Source organism: Megascapheus bottae, chromosome 1, assembly GCF_031878675.1.
Source record: "Megascapheus bottae isolate mThoBot1 chromosome 1, mThoBot2.hap1, whole genome shotgun sequence".
In the NCBI taxonomy this organism is placed as follows: Eukaryota; Metazoa; Chordata; class Mammalia; order Rodentia; family Geomyidae; genus Megascapheus; species Megascapheus bottae.
The window spans coordinates 3,905,727-3,920,807 of NC_143509.1; the positions used below are offsets into that span (position 1 = coordinate 3,905,727).

A 15,081-nucleotide genomic window follows, 5' to 3' on the forward strand; every position below is an offset into this window, starting at 1 on the left:
GTAGCTTTTCAGTGACCCCCTAACTATCCAACGTCCTATAAACAGTGGATTTGTGGACCCAGTCAGCTCCCAGGGAGGGATATTTTCCCTGATGCTCTGGGATCCAGCCACCACATGTTTCGTGTCCACTAGTAGTAGCCATGCATGGTGTCATATGCCTGTAATGGGCACATAGGAGACTGAAGCAGGAGGATGGAGTTAGTCCAGGCCAGCCTGGGCTCTCTGGTGAGACCTTATTTCGAGACAGTTGAGGGCTAGTCACAATTCTGGAGGCTGAAATCTGAGGATCTTGTTTTGTAGCCAGCTTTGGCAGGAAGAAAATTCCATGGGATCCTCCAATTAACAAGCAAAAAGCCTGAAGTGATGCTATGGCTCAAGTGGTAGAGCACCAGCTAAGGGAGCTGGCTGCCAGTGGCTCACGCCTGTAATTCTAGCTACTCTGGAGGCTGAGATGTGAGGATCGCTATTCAAAGCCAGCCTGGGCATGAAAGTCGTGAGACTCTTCAATGAACCACCAGAAAACCAGAAGTGGCACTGTGTCTCAAGTGGTAGCGCTAGCCTTGAGCTGAAGAGCTCAGGGACAATGCCCAAACCCTGAGTTCAAGCCCCACGACAGACATAAACAACAATAACGAAAAGCTAAGAGACAGTGCCCAGGCAAGCATGCACACACAGAGACACACAGACACACAGACAAGCCAAAGATTTGGGGTATGGCACTAGGGGTAGGAGGCATGGCTCAACCAAGGGGGTGTGGCTTGAGGAATAAAGGCCAGTGGTTCAAGCCATGGGGCGTGGCTCCTGTGGAGGGCGTGGCTCCTGGGGGGCGTGGCTCCTGTGGGGGGCGTGGCTCAAGTGTGGGGCAGCTCTACACAGGAGGACATGGCTGGAAGGATAAAGGCATGGCTCCGTTGAGCTGACAGCATGGCTCAGGGGAGGGGGCGTGGCTCAAATGGCAGAGGATGGGGGCGTGGCTCACGCGCAAGGGGCGTGGCCCAAGTGATAGAACACACGCTTAGCAAACACCATGGAGCCCCGCCCCCTAGAAGCCACGCCCCCACGCCTCCTATACGGGGCCACGCCCCCTGAGCCCCGCCCCTCTGCCCTCTAGGTCTGGTACATGGACGGCTATTACAAGGGCCGGCGCGTGCTGGAGTTCCGCACCCTGGGCGACTTCATCAAAGGGCAGAACTTTATCCAGCACCTGCTGCCGCAGCCGTGGGCGGGCACGGGCCACGTGGTGTACAACGGTTCGCTGTTCTACAACAAGTACCAGAGCAACGTGGTGGTCAAGTACCACTTCCGCTCGCGCTCCGTGCTGGTGCAGCGCAGCCTGCCCGGCGCCGGCTACAACAACACCTTCCCCTACTCGTGGGGCGGCTTCTCGGACCTGGACTTCATGGTGGACGAGAGCGGGCTGTGGGCCGTGTACACCACCAACCAGAACGCGGGCAACATCGTGGTGAGCCGGCTGGACCCGCACACCCTGGAGGTGGTGCGCTCCTGGGACACCGGCTACCCGAAGCGCAGCGCCGGCGAGGCCTTCATGATCTGCGGCGTCCTCTACGTCACCAACTCGCACCTGGCCGGCGCCAAGGTCTACTTCGCCTACTTCACCAACACGTCCAGCTACGAGTACACGGACGTGCCCTTCCACAACCAGTACTCGCACATCTCCATGCTGGATTACAACCCCCGCGAGCGCGCCCTCTACACCTGGAACAACGGCCACCAGGTGCTGTACAACGTCACGCTCTTCCACGTCATCAGCACCTCCGGGGACCCCTAGGGCTGCCGGGCTCCCTGTGTCCCCTGTTTCTGTCCTGCCCTCTGCCCCCTGCCAGTCTTCCCCGGGCTTCTGTTCCCTGCGCGCCATCCCCCCCCCCTCTCTCTCCTTCCTATTCCATCAATGCCTTTCTCAATTGGGTCTCTTCTTTATGGATCTCTGCTTTTGATATGCCACCCCTTGATCTTTCTTGCCTTTTTATTGATGCCCCCCCCCTCTCTCCCTCCGCCCGCCCCCCAGCTCTTTCTTTTGATTGATCTGACCCTCCAGGTCTTTCTCTTCCCTCCACTCTCCTCCCGGTCCCCTTGCTTCCCACCCCTCTCTCTCCCTTACCCTTGGAGTTGAGTGCATGGATCTTTTTATGTTTATTTTCTTTACTTTTTTTTTTTTAATTTACACGTTTCCCTTCCGGGGTTACTGGAATAAATGGGTCCTTTGACATTTGATGCTTCTTGGCCTGCTCTGTGTATGCAATGGTGGCAGAGGTTGGGAAGGGAGGTGCAGGGTTTAAGCCTGGAGACCCATCACTGCAGAGCGCCCCTTCTCCAGCTGAGCTCGTAACAACACAGGTGAGAAGCCCCAACTCAAAAGGTATTTCTATCAGAAGCAATTGGATCAAAACCGAGAATTCTATTACAACGATGAAAATTGGCCTCAAATGAATATTTTGTGTCGCCGGCTGTTCACGGATCAATCGCCCAGCAATCATTGAGCTGTCTGGCAGTCCTTTAATGCGTCTGTTAACAATCTGGCTGCCTCTACGAATCTGGATAGGATAGGTTACAGTCCTGTCCAGCTGATCCTTTTGCCTTTTTTTTGCTTAGTAATTTAAAAACCCGTTTTTAGTCTGGTACTGGTGGCTCATGCCTGAAATCCTAGCTACTCAGGAATTTGAGATCTGGGGACTGGGGTTCAAAGCCAGCCTGGGTAGGAAAGTCCATGAAGCCCTTATCTCTAATTAGGTTTAAAAAGGTGGAAGTGCTGCTGTAGCTCAAAGGAGTAGTGGTAGCCATGAGCACAAAAGCTCAGGGACAGTGCTCAGACCCCGAGTTCAAGCCCTAGGACTGGCACGCACACAAATACATACAAACTAAACAACAAAATAACCCATTATTAAACAAACCGTGACTCTTCCGAGTTATAAAAGGTAGAAACAGTCTATGGATGCATTTAGCCTAGTCTATAGAAGAACCAGCATAGCTCACACCCAGAAGGGCTCAGGTAGGGAGATTCCCACAGGAGACCAGGCCACGACAGGAAGTCAAGGAGTCAATCAGTGGCTGGGGTACCACAGGGGGCAAAGAACAAGATGAGGGCCCCTTCTGCCTGGACTGAGGCCAGATGGCACAGAGCAGGGGCTGGCAGGAAGGACTGCAGCCGGTGGGGGGGTAGCAGGGCTGGGCGTCTCGTCTATTCCCACGCTGGTCCAGCGCAGTGCGCAGAGAATCTGCTTAGACCCCTCCTGCATCACGATGGTCCCCATCTGTAACTAATGTTCTCCATGATTAAATCATCTCCGGAACCCAGACACGGGGCCATATTGGGAAGGAAACCCATGAATAATAAATGGGGCTGCCTAATGCACTCATTTAAAATCCATTTTTAAAGAAATCCTCAAGAAGAGCAATTAATTTCCATGTAAATGAGCAAGTATGCCGATGGGGGGGGGGTTCCTGGCCCCACAGCATCGCGCTCAGGGCTGGTCCTTCCGTCTCTGATACCCAAGGGAGGTCTGCGCCGGAGGACCACTGAGTTTGTCTTTGTCCTCAGCACATTCGGGCTGGGACCCATATTGTCATGGAGGACAGAGCTGCCACATCTGGACCTCATGTCTTCGGAGGCCTGGTTTCTTCTTCCATGCTTGTGGCTTTTGTTACCACAAAGGATGAACACGCACGCACACACATGCACACTCGGGATGTGTCTGCTTGTTAGCACGCTGGTTGCACTGACATGCACCTGGCTATAGCTTAGTGAACCCTGGGTCACCTGAGGTTGCCTGCTCTGCCCCTGTCTTGGGGACAGAAAAGCCAGGACTGGCACATGGCCAGGGTGCAGCCAACCCTTTGGGATGGGAATCTGGCCAGGGAGCTGGCTCAGGGACAGGGCACCCACCTTGTGTGTGAAGAGCCCAGGTCCCATCCCCAACACCATTAAAAATGATGAATAAAGACCATGCAATCACAGTTCTACAGGCCCAAATCCCCCACCCCTACCCCAGGTTCTAGGCTGGAGGGAGAGGGTGGCAGTGTGGAGAAGGCTTGGGGGCCAAGTTTTTCTAATGCTAGTCTTTTTTTTCTCTTTTGTGCTGGTTATGGAGCTTGAACTCAGTCAGGGTCTGGGCACTGTCCCTGAGCTTTTTTCCCTTCAAAGTTAGAGCTCTACTCCTTGAGCCATAGCTCCACTTCTGGGTTTTCCGTAGTGTGTAACTGGAGAGGATCTTACAGGCCTTCCTGCCCAGGTTGGCTTTGAACTGCCACCCTCAGATCTGTTTCGTGAGTAACTGGGATTATAGGCGTGAACCATTGGCTTGCCAATGTTCTTGCTTAGGCTTTGGCCACTGCAGACAGGGAGGGAGGATGGGTTCCAATCACAAGGCCACACACAGTTAAATACAGAAACACATGTGTGCCCCCAAAGCCTCTCTCTGCAGACCTCTCTCTGGGCATTTCAGACAAGGGTGGGGGTGGGAGGCAGGGAACTGGGTGTTTGTCAATCAGGACATCAGGCTCTGGACTCCTGTCACTTCCTGTTCTTTTAGACCTCGTTCAGCTATAAAAGGTTGCCCATAGTCCCGAGTGATGAAAACATTCTGGCTGGAGATGCAGCCTAGAAAGCCAGCTTTGCCCAGCCCAGTGGCTCTGCCCAGCACAGCGCAGCCAGGAAGAAACTCATTAAACCTTCTTAATGACAAATGCTCCAGCAGGCGGCTGGCAGAGAGAAGTGATGGCTCTAGCTCAGGTGACTGTCGCTGAGGCTCAGCCCTGGGGGGGAGGGGAGTCCCCTGGCTCCAGCTTTCTTCTCTGAAAGCTCTGCCAGCTGCAGCAGCTCCCACCCTCCTCCTGGCTTGTCCACAACAAGAGAGGGGCACAATCAAAGGATCAACTCGTAGTGCGGAACCCCAGCCTAGAGGCAGCTGGGTGAAGGTGCTGGGGAGATGGCGGAGGTGAGGGGGGCACATGGAAGTAGGGAGAAGCCAGCTCACCATCCCTCTAGCCTCTGCTATGGGTGTCCCTTGGACTCCACCAGCCTTATGAGGCTGCCTCCAAGATCCCTTCTTAAGAAGTGCCAGCAGTAGCCCTTTCCCTTCCAGGGGGAAGCGAGGTGTTGCCATGGTAACAGCATCCGTGCAGGGTGCTGGTCCAGCTGCTGCAGCTGGACCCAGGAACAGCTTTCCGGAAGACCTAGCAGTGGTGAAGAAGCTGGTACCTGGGGAGAGGCGTGGGTGCAGTCTTTGTATGAAGTCCCAGGCCAAGTGACTCTCTTAGGACCCTCCCTTCACAACCCCCACAGTCCTGCAGGGTGGATGCTGGAAGGCCTAGCCCTGCATCCAGGAGAGTTTGGCCCCCTGACACAGGAGCACCTGGCGGCTCCAGATGCCCTGGGAAGAAGGGAGGTTTCTGGGGCAGAAGAGCAGTCTGGACACAAAGGCATGAGAGACGTAGACAACGCCCTCCCCAGACCCTGGGGACAAAATGAGACACAGGACTTGGAGCAGTAGTTCCGGCTTTAATGGGGACACGGGGGGCCCCCAGTGGCGCTGGCCCCCAGCCTCTGCTTTCTGCAATTCAACAGAGGAACTGGGCAGAAGGAGAATCAAGTCCAGGTCCTGCTGCCTGCCCCTGGGACCGGGGCCGGAGGGGGGAGGGGGGCCAGGCCCCCTCCCCTGGGGCTGGGGGCCTCCCCACCCCTACTGCCCTGCTGAAGGCAATTCCTTCAGGGGGAGTCTGGCAGGGACCACCCCAACTGCACGCACACAGGCAATGGGAAGCCTAGAACCCCCCTGAACAGCCCCCCAGCCAGCCATTTTGGGAACAATAAATACTGTGGCAGAGCAAGGCGCCCCGCAGGCTGGCAGCCCTCAGCCCTCACTCGGTGCGAAGGATGATGTGGATGCCGGAGTCCGTGAACACTGGGCCACTCATCTCCCCTGTGCGCAGTGCGAAGGATGCGTCTTCAAATGGCTTCTGCATCTGACCTGGGGAGAGGGAGGGGGAGGGGGAGGGGGGAGGGGGGAGGGGAGGGGAGGGAGGAGAGAGAGGAGAGGGAGGCATCAAAAACTCAGGTTAGGCTGCTCTGGCAGATGGGGCTGCAGACTGCACTCATTTATCATCAGGTTTATGGCCCTGTCACAGCTGAGCTGCAGCCCAGCTGGGGGGTGGCAGGGCCATTACGGAGGCCCTGGGAAGCCTGAGACAGCATGAGGGATGGTGGGCAGAGCAGCCGCCACTGCGGTGCGTTTAGAGCACATTTCCATGATGAACTCGTCCTAGCCGCTCATCTGTCACCTGGCCCCCAGGCAGTCCTTTGCTCACTTCCCTCCCAGCTCATCCTGGGCTCCTCTCTGAAGCTCCACAGACCACCAGGATGGAGGCTGGAGGACAAATAATAGAGGTGGAGGTGATGGAGGAGGTGGAGACAGTCAGCCTCCTCAGTCCAGACACGCAGCCAGGGGCTGCCCATTTCACCCTGGTTCCTCCCCTCCTGTGAGGTGAGGGGAGATTGGGGGGCGGGGCGTGGGGAGGGCTGAGCTGAGCTGGAGTCTCCTCCTACCCTCCTTCCAGCCAGGAGGATCAGGGCAGTATCTGGGCCTGAAGGAGGCTATGCTGCCACCTGATGGGCTGCAGAGATCGGTGCAGCAAGGACCAAGGGCCTCCCTCCATCCTCTCCAGCGCCAGGGCCCAGGGGGGTGCTGGGCCCCTGCCCACCTCTGCTGAAGGCACCCAGGTCTCCTCTGGCCTTGGCTGAGCTGCAGTCGCTGAACTGTGAGGCCAGAGACTCAAAATCCTCCTCGCCAGACTTGATTTTCTGGATGTAGCCTGTGGGGACAAAGGGGACCCATGTCAGGGCACAGGGCCTCCCCACCAACACCCCCATGACCCCAAGTGACCTCCAGAAGCAGGCCAGAGGAGCCCCTCCCCACGAGTCAGATTTTAGATAGGAGGGGTGCAGGGTGCGGGAAGGCGGGGTACATGTGATCTGCGACTCCCTGGGCTGGGCAGGTGGACTCACCTGGCAGGCAGGTGGGGACTGTAACACAGAAACCCATGACATGGACACGGGCGGCCCATACTACCAGCCTGCTGACCAGGCACACGTCTCCATCTCCTGGGGCAGCTGCTCCGCAAGCTGAGCCTGGAGCATTTTTCCTGAGCAGCCAGCAGGGGGCGCAGAGGTCAGCCGGTGGGGTGCCCCTCCCACCCACCCCACTGGCCCAGGGTGCCAGAGTCTCCAGAGTCTCCCCATGAACTCCAGATCCTCCTGCCGCTGCCCTCCAGGGTTGGGATTACTCTACTACCCTGAGTTCGTGGTGCTCTTTGCTGTGAGTCACACAAGGCCCCCTTCCACATGCCTGCGGCATGGCCACTGGTGCCCCGAACCCCCAGCACCCCTCAGAACAGGACAGCAGGGCGGACACCGAGGCCAGCACCACCCTTGACGTCTGCCTGACTCTGGGCCAAGTCAAACTCCTCAGGAGCCCCCGGGCCTCAGATTTCTGAAGGACGTCAATGCCCCCTGACCCACGCCACTGGCACCATGGGGGGTGCCATCCAGCAGCAACCTGGGTGTGTGACCTGCTTCTGGAAGACCACAAGACTGACCGCCCATGGTGACCCACTGCCATCTCCCTTCCCTGGAACTTGTGTTTGCTTTGCCCATCAGATACAGCCACCACCATGAGGCACTGGCTGGTCCTGTCACCGCAAGCCTGGGGGACACATGGACGCCCCCTTTCTGTTGGCCTGCGCACAGCAGTGGCTTCAGCCTGTAAAATCCTGGTGTGGTTAGAACTTGTCCCTAGGGGCTGCACCTGCTGTCACAGCCCCTGCTCATCATCCTCCTATTCCTTGGACTCACCCTTAGAGTCCCAAATTCCCCTGCCCTCGTGGCCAGCCATTGCCCCGGTGTCTGTTCACCTCTCAGAAGCAGGAGTGGATACAGCACCCACAGAGCTGGCCTCAGCCCCCATCCTCAATGTGTCACCTTGTTGTATCCCCCCAGCAGCTGGGGTCCCCAAGACTGGAGGGCCTCAGAGTCTTCACACATGCACACACGTAAGTGATACCCGTTTCGGAGCAAGAAACCAGCTGGGTGTGGGATCAACCCTTAGGAGGCAGAGGTAGGAGGATCACAGGTTCTAGACCAGCCTGCAATCTAGTGATCGAGACTGTCTCAAAAAGAAGAAAAATTGTCGTAAGATAGGAAAGGTCATGTGAGGACAAAGGTGGCCCTGATGTGCAAGTCCAAAGACCTCATTAGAAACCAAGTTGGCTGAAGCCTGGTCTTGGAATGCTGAACTGAACTGCTGGTGCATGGCATCTACAGGGGCAGCCCAGGCTAATTACTGAAATTACTGAAGGATGCAAGAATGAACCAAAGGCTGGCTGTGACCCTAAAAAGGTGCAGAGACACGGGCCAGCCCTCACCTACCCAATTATAAGGCTGCTTCCCAGGCAGGGGAGGGTCAGGGAGAGGGGACAGATTCATCTGCTGTCCCAGAAAAGCCAAAGCCCAACCGAAGCTAGCTGGCTGAGGGTACTCTGACAGGCTTGCAAGAGTCCAGTGCTCCTCAGGGCCTGGGCAAGCAGAGGTGCAGCCCAGGGGTGCAGGGGGAGAGGGCTTGTGCCAGGCCTGGGCTGCTGTCAGACAAGGACAGTGACAATGACCCTGGCAGACCTCAAGTTCCTGATGGCCTCTGGCTGAAGTCCAGAAGCTGCAATGGAACATAAGCTGAGAAAGGAGCCTCTGCAGTGTCTGGTCTGCTGCAGCTTGGCCTGTCCCTTGGGCCAAAAAGAACCTCAGTGCTGCTCACTAGGCCCAGCCTGCCAGCTGGGGTGGGCACCGCCTCCAGATCATCTCCAGATCACCTAAATGGTCAGGGATGGTGAGTGAGGTCGAGGGCAAGAAGCCACGCCTACTGGCCAGCACTCACCAACACGAATGCTATCTGTACAGGGGATCGCCCTGTCCCAGGAGGGCAAACTGAAGCTAGGAGAGGAAGGGCCTGGGCCGAGAAACCTCCCCTGCCCTGCCCGGTGTCCTACTTGCACACACAGACCAAGTGAGCCCACTGTTTCTGGAGCTCCCTGGCTAGCCACAAGTGGCCAGTAACACTCTCATGAGGAAGGGTGTTGCTGGAGTCATGGCTGGCATTGGAATCAGCGCTGTGCCACTCTGGGCTCACTCTACTTCTGATCTTTACATCACCCTATCCCCGTACCAAATTCTACTCCCCCCCGCCCCCCCCCCCCCCGCATCATTGCACCTGATCCCACCTCCTAAATCTGAAATCTTCCCCAACGCGGGGCTCCTTTCCCAGAGCCTGCTGCTGCACGTGGCACCTCATCGTTCCAGCTCTGGACAGCCATTCCTCTTGGTCATTTTATTTTAATTTTGCTATTAGGTCAGAAATGGAAGCTGGGCCCTGGCCGCTCACACCTGTCATCCTAGCTACTCAGGAGGCTGAGCTCTGAGAACCGAGATTTGAAACCAGCCTAGACAGCAAAGTCTGTGAGAGACTCTTATCTCTAATAAACTGGCTCAAGGGGTAGTGTGCTAGCCTTCAGAGAAGAAAAAAGAATCTCAGGGACAGCATCTAGACCCTGAGTTCAAGCCCCAGGACCTACACCTACAGACACAGACACAGACACACACACACACGCGCGTGCGTGTGCGCACACGCGCACACAGAAAATGGAACCCAGTGCCTTCTGCATGCAATGTAAGTGTTCTACCAATGAGCTACTCTCAAGCCCTTTGGTTTCTGAGGCAAGGTCTTGAAAACTGCCCAGGCTGGTCCTGAACTTGTAACCCACCTGCCTCTGCCTGCCAGGTAGCTGGGGTTGCAGGCCTGCACTGCCAAGCCTAGCTTCTCTTGTTCTCTCATGAGCTGTGGCCTCTGATCAGGGATTACTAAAGTTAGGGGGCTCAAGAATTCCTCTCACACCCCTTCCTCCTCCTCCCTAGCCCCCACTCAGCCTGGGCCTCCTGCAGCTCGCTTCCCTGGCCCAGCACATTCTTCTGCCTTCAGAACACACCCAGGCCTCTCACCTTAGCTACTACTTCCCCAACCTGGACGGGACCTGCGTCTCTCACCCAGCCGTCCTCGGCCCTTATTGTCCCTGCCTCCACACGCCTGGAGTGGAGGCTACGCCAGACCTCACAGTTCAGGAGGCAACCAATGATACACCACCTCGCGAGCTCCTTTCCCTAGTGCTCATGAGCGGGGAAGGCTGAAGACCAGACAGCGTGGGGAATGTATGCCTGTGCGCATGTGCGTGCAGGCCCAGCATCCTAGGTGCCATTGATGGGCCCAGCTGTGGGAGGGCAACTCTCCCACAGAGTGAGGACCTGCTCTGGGCAGGTCCACATCAGCCAGGTGTGGCTGGGCACGCCTGTAATCCCAGCTATTCAAGAGGCTGGGGCAGGAGGATGGCAGTCCAAGGCCATCAGGGGCAAAAGTTCTAGACTCCATCAGAAAAACAAAACAAAACAACTAAAAGCAGGCTAGGAGTTTGGCCCCATGGTCGAGTGCTTGCATAGCATGCCAGAAGACCCACGTTCAATTCCTCGGTGCCATATACATAGAAAAAGCTGGAAGTGATGCTGTGGCCCTGAGCTCAAGCCCAGGACTGGCAAAAAAACAAAAACAAAAAGTGCTAAACTAAAAGCAAAAGAAAAAAAGGATTGGTGACATGGCTCAGGTAGTACAGTGATTGCCTAGCAAGTGTGTGGACCCTGAGTTCAAATCCCCCATACTACCAGACCCAAACCAAAAACAGCTATGTGGCAGCTCTGTGGGTCATGCTCATGTCACAAAAGGCAATTCTGTGCCTGCCAGTGCCACACTGAGCCGAGTAAGAAGTGGGCGTCGATGCGGTGAGCTCTGCAGGGCTCACATGGGACACAGGGAGGGGACACTGTGCCCCTCCCCCCAACCTTGACATTGTCCTGGCCCTGCTCACCGTTGATCAGCTCCAAGGCCTCCTCCTTGGTCCGGGTGATCTTCTCCTGCCTCCAGGATGACGGCCGTCTGGACTGGCTGTGCTTCACCAGCAGGTGTGAGCAGCGGACCCTCGCTGGCTCCCCCTGGCCATTTTTGCTGCTGATGCCACTGCTGCCGCCGCCACTGGGCCGCTCCCATTGGCTGGCGTTGGTGATGTGGTTGAAGTAGTACACCCGGCCTGAAGAGGAGGGGTGGGCAGGGGAGGCAGGACTGAGCCGGGGCTGTACTCAGGACAGCATGCTGGACTGGTTGGTGAGATGCCTTAGCAAACCCATGGGGTATCCGCCATTGACAACAGGCTCAGAGCAGGCAAGCCAGATGAGGTCACGGTCATTGGCAAACAGACCAGACTGATGGAGAAAAGGAAGCTGGGAGGGCCGGGAGTTTGGCCTAGTGGTAGAGTGCTTGCCTGGCATGCATGAAGACCTGGGTTCGATTTCTTGGTCCCACATACATAGAAAAAAAAAGCCAGAAGTGGTGCTGAGGCTCAAGTGGTAGAGCTCTAGCCTTGAGAAAGTCCAAGGACAGTGTTCACGCCCTGAGCTCAAGCCCAGGACTGGAAAAAAAAGGAAACGAAAAAAGAAAAGGAAAGGAAGCTGGGAGCAGCGAGGGGCTCAGTTAATACATTCAGCAACCTGATCACCTGGATTCAAACCTAGCTAAGCTCCTTAGTCTGTGATCCTACTTTCCTGGGCCTCAGTTTTCTCACCTATAAAATGGAGATTAACAGTGCCCTACAGGCTGGAAGAAGTAAGGTCACACATAAGATGCTTATGACAGAACTGAAGCTTTTCTCTCCATTGGCTAAGAAACTGAGGCTGTATCTTCTGGTGATACAGCAATGGCTGATGCTACCTGCATCCTGACCCTGTACCAGACACATCGGCTGGAGCTCAACTCACCCCACAAGCTCTGGTCTCCATCCTATCTGGTGCTTGGGGTTACATGGTTAGGAAATAGCACTACTGGAACAGATGTGACCCAGGGACTGGGAGCATGGAGGAAAGAGACAGAGAAGAAGCCAGAAGATTTGGAGTGTCAGTCGATGGCTTGGGAGTTGGCTTGGGTGTATGAGCACTATAAGTTGGGTGTCTCCCATGGAGAAGGCTGTCAGGGTCTCAAAAATGGCCAGAATGGGCCTAAAGATGGACAGAGATGGCTCACCCAAGATCTCATGATCTTCCTGCCTCTACCTCCTGAGTGCCGGGATTATAGGCATACCCTACAATGCCCAGCAAACAGCATCAAGTTTATGTTGAAGGTTCACTCTCAGAAAAAAGCTAAGACAGGTTAAGCAAAGGAGTATGGATTCTGCAGGAAAACGTAGCTGGCTCTTAAAAAAAAAAGTGTGTGGTACAATGCTGGTGGCTGACGCCCATAATCCTTACTACTCAGGTGGCTGAGACATGAGGATCATGGTTCAAAGCCAGCAGAGAAGTTCGTGAGACTCGTATCTCCAATTAATCACAGAAAAAGTTGAAAGTGGAGTGGTGATTCAAGTGGTAGAACAATGGCCTTGAGAAAAGGAGCTCAGGGACATCACCCAGGCTGAGTTAAAAAAAAAAAAAAAAAGTGTGTGCTCGGGGCCAGGAGTTTGGCCTAGTGGTAGAGTGCTTGCCTAGCATGCACAAAGACCTGGGTTCAATTCCTCGGTACCACATACATACATACAAAAAAAAAGCCAGAAGTGGTGCTAAAGCTCAAGTGGTAGAGCTCTAGCCTTGAGAAAGTCCAAGGACAGTGCTCAGGCCCTGAGCTCACGCCCAGGACTGGCAAAAGAAATAAAATAAAATAAACCATGAGGTATTAAAAAAAAAAAAAAAGTGTGTGCTCACTCTGGGGCTTGAACTCAGAGCCTGGGTGCTGTTACTGGTATTTTATCTCAAGGCTAGCACTCTTCCTATCACTTGAGTCACAGTATCACTTACCTTCTCTGTGATTAAATGGAGATATAAGAGTCTCACAGAAAGGCTAGGAGTTTGGCCTAGTGGTAGAGTGCTTGCCTAGCATGCACGAAGACCCGGGTTCGATTTCTTGGTATCACATACTTAGAAAAAGCCAGAAGTGGTGCTGAAGCTCAAGTGGTAGAGTTCTAACCTTGAGAAGAATCCAAGGACAGTCCTCAGGCCCTAAGCTTAAGCCCAGGACTGGCAAAAAAAAAAAAAAAAAGAAGCTGGGCAAGCAAAAAAAAAAAAGTCTCACAGACTTTTCTGCCTAGGCTGGCTTTGAACCATGATCCTAGATCTCAGCCTCCCGAGTAGCTAGGATTGCAGTTATTAGTCACCAACCCCCCTCTTCACTGACTGACTCTTAAAACTTTAGCTATGGACTTTCATCTGAAGAAAAAATGGCAGGGAGAGTAGAAGGCTATGAAACTAGTGGGGTTAATGTGAATAATCGATGTACGCAAAGTGTTCTAGGAGAGCCTGATGTTCAATCAATAAGAATTATTACTGTGACCGGGATTACTATGACTTTGAAGGGCAACAGTGGCCCCTGATGCGAAGACTGCTTCTCTGAGAGAGGACAAATGCCACCATTTCTGCAGGCAGGGTGACTAGACTCACACCCAGCTCCTGACCCCTAAAATGCATGATCTCCAGTGAGTTCCAGTAGCATCCAGACCTCAATGTCCTCATTTGTAAAAACAGGACTATTAGCAGGGTGCCAACCGCTCACCCATGTAATGAATCCTAGCTCCTCAGGAGGCTGAAATATGAGGATCACAGTTGGAAGTAGCCTTAGGCAGAAAAGTCCACGAGACTCCGGTTACCCAGCAAAAAACTGGAAGTGGAGCAGTGACTCAAGTGGTAGAGAGCCAGCCAAGAGACCATGCTCTGACTCCAAGTTCAAGACCCGGGACCTCCATAAAAACAGAAGTTAAAGGGGCCATTCTCACTGCACCCATCCGGGAGCTGTGCCAGTTCACAGGGAACTTAAGACTGGCACGCTGCATGGTGCGGACACAAACGTGCCCAATTGTCAGCAATTGCCGTGGGGAACCCTCAGACCCCGCAGTAGGTGAGGATATAGGGGTGCGGCCGGGCCACACCCTTTGCAAGGTCTTGGGGTGACCTCCTCCTCGGGGGGGGGATCCCACCCCCGGGGCCCACGGATGCAGAGATGCATCAGACGACAAGACCATGATCTTCACCCCGGACCACGACCCCATTCCCCCCCCACCAGTCCCTCACCCGCCCAGTCCCGCCCCCTGCCTCAGTTTCCCCGGGACTCGCAGCCCCGCAGGCCGTTACCCTACGGGGCGACGCGGAGGAAGAAAGGCCCCGAGGGACAGCAGTGACTGTCCCGCCGTGCCCGAGGGGCGAGCTCGAGCCCTCACTTCCGTAGGCTCGCGCAGCCCCGCCCCAGCACCGACCCCTGCGGCACCTGAGCTGCGGCTCATGCGCTTCTCCCAGCCGGGCGGCAGCTTCTCCTCATCCGCCATCTTCCTCCTGCCGCAGCACCTGCTCCGCCTCCGCCGCGCCGCTGGCGATCTGTGCCCACCCACTACCGCTGCTGATTGGTCCGTCGAGTCCCGCCCTGAGGCAGGATGACGGCGCTCATTGGATACGCTAGCCGTCCTGTCTAGCGTTAGGGCTTCTTATTGGATAATAAGCAACGGCGGGCGGACCTATTCACGGTTTATCTGAGCCCCGCCCCGGACGACCTCATCCGGGTCCCGCCCCCTCCCTCTCCTCAGCAATTTAGTGGTGGGAAGCTCGGGATGCCCGCCCTTTCCAACGCCCTTCGGCAAACGCCGAAGCCCGACCCCTCCTGGGCGCTCTTAGCGGCAGAGCCCATCCGGGTGAGACACAGTGTCCTGATTGGCTGCCGTGGCTGCAAGTCCCGCCTTTCCGGCCCGTTCTGGGAGGCCCACAGTCCCCACGCGGAAGCGGCGGCCAGGTCTGGAAGTCAGAAGCCGGAGGCTGCTTTGCTGTTGTCATAGCAACGCAGTTGCCTTGGTGACAAGCTCAGAGCCCAAAGCTTAAATTTGGCCGCACCGTTCTCCCCCTTCCCACCCGTTTCCTCCAGCTGTCCAAAGTTTAACCCTGCTCATGGTATTTTATTT

General features: G+C 55.6%; 2 protein-coding genes across 3 annotated transcripts in view; one reads left to right on the plus strand and one right to left on the minus strand.

The window, feature by feature from the left end:
* Positions 1-2,230, plus strand: part of Olfm2 (olfactomedin 2) — a 45,203-nt gene extending 42,973 nt beyond the window's left edge. For both annotated transcript variants that reach the window (XM_090337016.1, XM_090337009.1), the window contains exon 6: positions 1,112-2,230. In XM_090337016.1, the coding sequence (XP_090193142.1) occupies positions 1,112-1,789 (678 nt within the window). In that variant the 3' untranslated portion in view covers positions 1,790-2,230. The remainder of the gene's footprint in view (positions 1-1,111) is intronic.
* A 3,265-nt stretch (positions 2,231-5,495) lies between these two features.
* Positions 5,496-14,507, minus strand: Pin1 (peptidylprolyl cis/trans isomerase, NIMA-interacting 1). The gene is made up of 4 exons (XM_090337706.1): positions 14,400-14,507; positions 10,972-11,190; positions 6,715-6,825; positions 5,496-5,984 (listed from the first exon to the last, which is right to left on the minus strand). The coding sequence occupies exons 1-4, from the start codon at positions 14,455-14,457 to the stop codon at positions 5,875-5,877; spliced, it is 498 nt and encodes a 165-aa protein (XP_090193832.1). The 5' UTR covers positions 14,458-14,507; the 3' UTR covers positions 5,496-5,874.
* Positions 14,508-15,081: the final 574 nt, after the last annotated feature.

What these genes read in the sequence shown, in the direction of transcription:
- Pin1 (XM_090337706.1), bottom strand. Translation starts at nt 14,457, where the DNA reads ATGGCGGATGAGGAGAAGCTGCCGCCCGGCTGGGAGAAGCGCATGAGC. An exon ending in GCGCATGAGCCGCAGCTCAG is followed by an intron (nt 11,191 to 14,399) that starts GTGCCGCAGGGG and finishes CCTCCTCTTCAG; the next exon opens with GCCGGGTGTACTACTTCAAC. An exon ending in GGCCTTGGAGCTGATCAACG is followed by an intron (nt 6,826 to 10,971) that starts GTGAGCAGGGCC and finishes TTGTCCCCACAG; the next exon opens with GCTACATCCAGAAAATCAAG.